Raw genomic sequence first — 8,097 nt, 5'->3', positions numbered from 1 at the left:
AATTTAGAGAACATGTATTTTGCCATAATGGTTGATATTTTGTTCTCCTCTAAAAGATCACAGTTATCTTTAATCCTTCCAGCGCTTAAGTCATTTCAATAACAGAACTAAACAGGAGGCAGGTGTGTCTCATCTTTTGTCTACTGTAAGATTACACAAAGGCAGGGACGTTTTAAACATTATTATGAATGACTCTGTCCACAGACTCACAGTGTTGACACGCTGTCCTTTAACCATTTAGTAACGCACTGTGCGTCTGCTATGCGCACGCACGTGGGATTATTTTGATGCCAGCGTCTTAAACGGTGATTGTGTAACACCCGCGAGCCGCTGAGTGTATTCAGAGCCACGCGCTCACGAAGGCCTAAAAAGTGATTGGAGAACTTAATGTAAAAATGTCTTCCCCGGTGCGTTGCAAGGTCAAAGAGCTCGTTTTACTGCGCGCTGCTACTGCTCTCACGCGCAGGTTACGCACAAGTCAGCACGGCAGCGCGTGGGACACAGGAATGTCCCAGGGCGCAGTGGCCGCAAAAAATCTTTAGTATCGTCAGTCTGGACAAAGAGACACTCTCCGTGCAATCTATAGATTAAACAGTAAAGGAGAGTTGTTTCAGATTGTTTTAAGTGTGTAGTTATATTGAATTAAATGCTCAGTGTGGCAAAAAATAATTAGTTGTGGGCTACGCCATTGTAAACTTTTTTTCCAACTTGTATTGTGTAGGAACAAACAACTGAGAATATATAGTGCCATTTCAATGACTTTAATAAGCAAAATAGGAAACAATTTCTTTCAAAACAACCAAAAATAAGACACAACAGAAACCAGCCTGAATGAACAGTTAAAATTTAAGTGTTCAACTATTATTTATATAAACAGGGTTGAAAATTGATCCCCATCATCATTGCAAAGTACATGAAATATATGAAAACAAAACAACAACCCGCTGCTGCAGTTTCACTTCGATTTCAACACAGTTGAATCAGTAACGAAAAAGATTGTTAAATGCATGACTTTTCAACAATAGTTTCAGATGCAAGCACCATGCTTATTCGATATGATCTGACAAGTTTGTTAATTTAAATCATTAAAATAAAAACTTTAACTATGCATCTGGCCAGCAGAACCAGAATCATCAAATAATAATAAAACAGACAAAACAACGTATCATAAAACATACAAATAGTTTTCATTTTGAGAATTTGCACAACCTGGATCCCCTTTTTTACTGACCGGCAGGAAAAAATCAGGAAAACATTTATTAACATTCCAAACGTCTAGCGTTTTTACAAGTCCACATCAAACGTGATCAAATGTGCTTCTAAAATAGTACAAATATAAATTATCATGGGGCATGTGAAAGCTACAGGTGGCCAATTAGAACGAGCTTTGTCAAGTTGGAGCAGAGCGCTTTTACGCAGACTTGCGCACATGTTAAATATGCGCGCATTTAAAAAACAGTGACAAAGTGATGAATCCAAAAAGTTGGCATGAGTAAAATAGCCTTAAAATATCATAGTATGTCTTCCTGAAGGGAGGTACGCACAAACGTCAAAATGAAAACTTGGAAATCATTATCCAAAAGTGCACTTGACACACACAAGTTCGTAATAAATGCAACTGAAAAAATGCACTTCCCTTTCTTCCTCTCTTCCTCTCTCTCTCTCTCTCTGTCCCTCTGAGCCCAAAAACTCAAATTTGAAAAAATAGAAATAACTGAAATAAAAACACAACTTAAAGAAAGACAGAAGTTTAAACCAGCCTCCTAAATCTTCTTGTTGTGCAGTTTTGCGGTTGCATAATATTTACAAGCCCAAAGAAACCCACGCCACATGACACTGCACCGGCAGTTCTGATGTTTGTCCCCTTTGCATTAATCTAACCCCAAACTATAGAGAAGCGCAGATCAACAACATGCTCTTAATATACACGAGAAGATGAAAGTACAAAATAGAAATTATTACCGTACATGTCCAGCATGCAGGATTAATATTTAATGCAGATTTTTTGTTTCAATATATATTTGAATATAACCAAGCAGGCAATAAATCAATGAGATGTTGCATAAAATGTCCCCATGACCGGTCTGAAGAAGGGATGGGGATTTGCATAAAGTGATGTCTCGTGAAGGTTGCTCAGTTTCGGGCCCACTCAGATTGAGTGAGTCAGGCTGTGGTCAGGCCTGCTCTCGTTGTTTACAAAGTTCTGTCACTGTGGACAACAACACAGAAGACACCAGCAGGAGTACTTGCTATAGTCCACGGTACTTACAAGTCTGTTAAGATGAAGACTTAAGAAAAATATCAGGCGCTCCTCCAGTCTCTTCTACAAGCCTCTAATCTACAACGATGCTGCTGCTGCTGCTCGGACTCAATGCTCTTTGTATCTCAGCTGACACGTGGGTGACAGATGGTTAAATATGAGAATACTAGATGGGTTATTTTTCTATATGAATATAAGTGTTACCGTATTAGTATAATCATAAGGGTATGGGAGGTTGGGGATTATAAGTCAGTCATTGTGAACTCACATGAAGAACTCTGGAGAGGAGGGGTTGTCGCTCGTGGAGCCCGCCTCACGGAACCCGGCGCTGGGCCCAGAGCCTGTAAGTTTCTCGCACTTGAGTTTGTAGGCGTCCCTCTCCCTCGCCAGCCGGCTGATCTCCGCCTTTAGCTGCTCCACTTGATTCATCAGCTGCGTCTTCTCGTTCTCCAGCACATGCTTCTGCTGCACGCGCTTAAACCGGCACGACTGCGCGTACCCCCTGTTTTTCAGGGTCCTCCTCTTCTGCTTCAGACGGATCACCTCGTCCTTCGTGAAGCCCCGCAGGTGTCTGTTGAGCTCGCGCACGGACATGGAGACGAGCTGGTCGTCAGTGAAGCGGTCCTCCACGTTGAGACCGCCGGTGGACTGGCCGAGGTGTGCAGGGCCGTGCGCATGGTGATGGTGGTGATGGCGGTGATGGTGCAGTGTCTGGTGGGACTCTGGGGACACGGGGGACGGGCTGTCGGGGTCCTGGCTGTGGTGATGATGATGTTGGTTGTGCGCGTGACTGTGCGTGCCTGCGTGCCCGGTCAGCTCGTCCGCGTGGTGCGGGATGGCCCCTGCGTACGGGTGGTGATGCTGCTGGCCGTGGCCGTGATGGCTGTGGTGATGGTGCGGACCTCTGTAGCCCTCAAAGCCCTGCTGCTGCAGCTGCTGCTGGACGTGCGCAGGCGGGGGGTGACCGTGGGCCGTGGCTCCAATCAAGGCCTCCACTGCATCCTCTGGGGTCAGGCTCAACGTCTGTGGGTCGACCTGCTGATGGTAAGCGCCCCCGGGCATCCAGTAGAGCTCCTCCAGGTGGTTCTTCTGCTCCGTGGGGCTGAAACTGGGCGATGATGGCACTGAGCTGCAGGGCGTGCTGATGGGGGTAGACGACACGGAGCCCTGGGGCTGTAGTCGGTTACACTGACGCACACCAGCGCGCTCGAGCCCGGCCAGGCCTTCCTTCTTCACGTCAAACTTCATCAGGTCAAAATCATTGACATATTCCAGGGCCAAAGGGCTGCTGGGTAGCTCTGGGCCCATGTTCATCTCTGTGCTCATGTTGTGGTCGCGACTTTTTTGCAGATATGCAAAGGTGTTTGCAAGTGTCGCAAAAACTGACTTAGTAATCAGCGTCTCTTCTCTCCTTTCTTGTTTCATGCAATAGTTCTTTTGGCTCCTCCACAGCTGCGCACTGACTTGCTGTAGCATGAAACACAGTGTGGTTGGCGGCGGGGCAGAAAAAGGAAAACGAAAAAAAGTGGTGGAGGAAAAGTTTCAGACTAATGCTCTGCAAACGATTTGCGTCATGTAGCCTACTTCTGCTGGGCTAATCTGGCAAACGGGGTTGGCGAGAGGTAGAAAGCTACGCGCCTCAGAGCAAAAAAGTAAATACCTCAGTCCATTCGGTAAAGAGTTCACAGGAATCACTATAAATAACAGATGAAAAAGCAATACCACGCTTGCTCGCGGAGACGGGCACCAGCCCTGGTTGTAAGTCCCTTTTCTCCAGGAAAATATCAGGAGGTCTTCAGCGCAGTAAATAGGGCGTCTGATTTTCGCTGAGAAGCAGCTTTTCCAGCTCTGCACCGCAGAGATTCAAAGGCTCGCCTCTCTCTCTCGCACTCTGATTCCAGCAGACTGCGCTTGCCCTTGCCTCCCTTTATCCTTATAGCGCGTGGTGACGTCGCCTTTAGAGGCAGGATCTGGACCTCTGAATTGTCCAATGGGAACACTGCGTGGCAGCCCAGGGAACGGGAGGGAGCGCGGGGAGGGGCTCCGACAGCACAGACAGTCAGCTGACCGACTTCCCTAAAGTGGGAGGAAAGTGTGGGGAAAGGGACAGAAATGCCTTCACTCAATAGCGGAGCGTGAGAGCATGGCGCGCGCCAGTCTTTGTGTTGGAAACATGACTTTCAGCAGCATGGAAGTAATGAGATTTTTAGCCTGCTTTCTTGTTTCTTGTACCCCATTTCAGTTACACTCTGATGCACTAAAAATAGTATAATTCAATTTATATTTTAACAAACTTAAGCTAAGTGCTTCTAGTGTAGTTTACTCACTGCCATTCATATTTTAAACCTCTATCTTGTTAGGTGTTTTAGCTTTTTGTTTTAACCACATATTTGTTAAGAGTCTATGTGGAACAGATTTTCGGAGACATTACATTAACAGTAGTTGAGTTTGAAGTATGACCTAGAGTATGATTCTAGCGGAGGGAAGGGAGACGGGTTAAGATTGTGCGCTCGTTAAGCGTTCCAGCTCCCATATGCGCGCGCTGGAGTTGAGTTTATACGGTCAAGCTGCTGAGAGACGCACTGAGCTGAAACCGGCTCAAGGCTGCCCCTGCGTGGGCAACTTGTGCAGCAGCCAGACCACGTCTCCGCACCAGGCGAAGCTTCAGTGCCTTTTCGTTTTCGCGTGGAATTTAATCTCAGAGCTAATTGTACGATTTGAAATGTCACATCCTCTGCCTCTGTGTACAACATAGGCCTATTCATTTCTGTGGCTGATCCGCAGCGTGCCACGCGGCTCCTGTCAGATGGAGTCTACAGGTTGTTGGATCAGATGGCGCGCATCATCGATCTCAGTTATAATTGCCTGGACACAAAACATGAAGTAAACGCAAATGTGCGCGTTCCTAGGGGAAAGGAAACTTCCTGTAAATTAGTCAATTGTAAAGATCGATTGGATTATCATTTGGCTTTGCTGCTCATATCCACGCTTGAGTTGAGCCCCGAGACCAGCGCCTATTGATCAGCTGGACGCACGCGAAGCCTGTAAACAGCACGTTCTGTAATGAACAGTTTATTTGTCCGGTTACTATTCTTTACCAGTTTGTTAGTGCGCTGCAGCTGCGTTTCATGGTGACTGAACAAGCCATATCATTAATCATACTGTGCACATTTCCAGAAAATAAAGTACAGAAACCTTTTATTTCCCGGCCCTAAGGAGCTGCAATAGAAAACTTAACGTTTGTATTTAAAGTCTTGGCATTAGACATTTAGGCTTGACTGGCCCACACGCGCGCAGAAAATGTTTGTGTCATGTCAGACAAAACTACAAATGTATTAGCGTTTATATACATATACACATGTACATACATATAATGTATATATGTTATTATTATTATTATTATTATTATTATTATTATTATTATTATTATTATTATTATTATTATTATTTCATGTAACCTATTTTATTAAATTTAGAGTCATTTTTATTTGCCTTTTGTTATAGCCAATAATGTGTTCCAGATAATTATTTTTTGGGCAGATACAGCCTGTTTATTAAAAGTCGGTTGTTTTAAGTAGCCTAATTAATTAATCGAATATTAAGAAACATTTTTTAAAAGTTATAGGCGACAACAACCATTTATCCTACTATTTATCCCTAAATGTCCGTCAGTCCAGATGTTTATCATTAGTTGTTTTAATTCTAACAAAACGCTCCATTTTGAATTCTTCTTCTGTCGCGCCTCTGCAGATCCACCTGTGAAGCGCCGAGCTGAACCGAGCCGCGCCGCTCTAAATCTGATCCTTCGGAGGTTGGGGCAGGTTGATGCGGTGAGAGCGCCCGGCTTCGCCCTAATAGAAGTAGACTGGGCCGCCGGCAGCTCTCCCCTTTGGCAATAACGCGGTGTAATGGAGATACGAGACGTTAAAAGCGTCCATGTCAGCAGCATAACGGTGGTTAATGATCTATTAAGTGATGCGCGTGCTTATGGACAGCGAAAAAAGTGTTGATGCTTGCTTATTCGGCCCTAATGAGAGTCCCATCCTACGGATTTTAGGAATGAATAAGAGAAATAAAATCACCTTTAAAATGTTGCATGAACAGTTGAGGCGCAGAGGCTGCCGCGGCTGCGAGGCTCTCCACAGCTCGTAGGCCGGCTGGAGTGACGCTGGAGTGGCACTGCAGGCCCGGTCACGTTGTGGACATGCGTGACTTTTCCACTAAAACAAACGGATATGTTATGTTTTTCGATTGCTGCATATTCGAGAATGGAGCTGCACCTGCCACCAGGCCCGTTGCACTTCAAGGACAAACTTTTTTTTGGGATACGTTTTGTGTTTGCGGGTCGTTCGGATGTGCGTAACTGTGAACTCCTGGCCTCTCTTCTCATTCCTGGAAATGTGGCAGCGCCTAAAGGAAAGAGTTCCGAGCCGGCGGCCAGAGGCTGCTTGAAACTGCTCTGGAGCAGTGGAGGGATGGAGATAAAGAGACGCTGCTCTGATGTGGGGGTGACGCGCAAGGCTGGAAAGTGTTAGTTCTGTTGGACCTGAAACATGACTGTAGGTTCTAAATGCGCTTTTACGCAGCATTTGCGACGGAAATGATCAAAAGTAAATCGTAATTTATGTAAATGGTATTTTGTTTTGTTTCTTTTCCGAAATTAAGCAGAGACACCGAGTACTTTTGTGTTAGAGGTGCACGCGTACCATTAACGTCAGATAGGCTAGACCCAGGACTGAATGTATTTATTATGTGATAAAGTGCTCATTGGGAGAAGTTTGCAGACCAACTGTGAGTTTGTTCTGTAATGCGCCCTCTTTAATTACGCGCACACAGGATCTTTAGTCTTTCTTGTCGAGCCCCAGACAGATCGATTATCTGTGTAAAACATGTATTATTAAGATGTGTCGTCTGCGTAAACAAGCAGTGCAGCCTTGGAACAAAGCGTACATCCCCATCAGAGGTAATTGACTGAACAGTGTCTTAAGAGCAGAACAAGAGGCAAGATAAGAGCAAAATCTAGCAAAGCATTAATATGAATAAGCATTGATTTAACCATGAACGTCACATGTTTGTCTATAAACTGCACCTCGTGGCGTTTTTAAATGTCTCTACTACTTTTGACTTGATAATTACTCCGCGCTCTTATCACCACCACAGCTGCTGTCTGCCGTCCGCTCAGAGGCTGTTGCGGTGTGTGTGAATTTAGGCTTATTTCTTGTGACAAGGCGCCTCTGGTGGCGCATTTGCACACTGCTAATAGTTTGACGTGGCCCATCAGTGCCAAGACGTCTTGTGGCGTTTCAACAGCACCTCTCTACTATCACACAGCGACTCTCACATAGTTATTGTATAAGAAATGATACGGGCCAAAGCATTATAGCGGGCCTTTTCTAAGATTAGATGTCACTGATTGACATGCTGTAAATATAACAACAAATAAATGTCAGGACACACTGTACTGGCCAAATCCCAATGGATGAAGAATAATAAATCTGCCTTTTGCTGTGGTCATTTCATTAATGTAAATTGCAATGCTATGTACAATATTCTGGCATGTCTCCAATTGGCTCTTTACAGGGGCTTATCCATAACATTAGGTTTTATCATAAACCAGACCAACGTGACCACAGAAAGAACCAAATATCAAAGTGTGCCAACACATAATTAAAGGCCACATGCTCAATTTACATCTGTGTTTTCAGGTCCCATAACCGGCTACTGTAATCTTGAGAAAATATAGAGTAATGTTTACCATAATTGAAATAATCTCTGAGGCCACCTGTTTATTTGTGAGTGGCTTGTGGCTGATTAAAGTGGACAGACAGGTCTAAATA

General features: G+C 44.7%; 1 protein-coding gene across 1 annotated transcript; it reads right to left on the bottom strand.

Moving 5' to 3' along the window:
* Nucleotides 1–745: 745 nt before the first annotated feature.
* Nucleotides 746–4,163, bottom strand: mafba (MAF bZIP transcription factor Ba). Its single transcript, XM_033969027.2, has one exon. The coding sequence runs from the start codon at nt 3,734–3,736 to the stop codon at nt 2,525–2,527; it is 1,212 nt and encodes a 403-aa protein (XP_033824918.1). The 5' UTR covers nt 3,737–4,163; the 3' UTR covers nt 746–2,524.
* Between the last annotated feature and the right edge of the window lie 3,934 nt (nt 4,164–8,097).

This window comes from Periophthalmus magnuspinnatus, chromosome 7 (assembly GCF_009829125.3).
Source record: "Periophthalmus magnuspinnatus isolate fPerMag1 chromosome 7, fPerMag1.2.pri, whole genome shotgun sequence".
NCBI lineage: Eukaryota > Metazoa > Chordata > Actinopteri > Gobiiformes > Gobiidae > Periophthalmus > Periophthalmus magnuspinnatus.
The sequence above is the reverse complement of the archived record's forward strand: the minus strand, read 5'-3'. Positions and strand labels throughout refer to the sequence as shown.

Bases quoted from the DNA above. Each gene is read 5' to 3' on its own strand.
- mafba (XM_033969027.2), bottom strand. From the start codon at position 3,736: ATGCTACAGCAAGTCAGTGCGCAGCTGTGGAGGAGCCAAAAGAACTAT.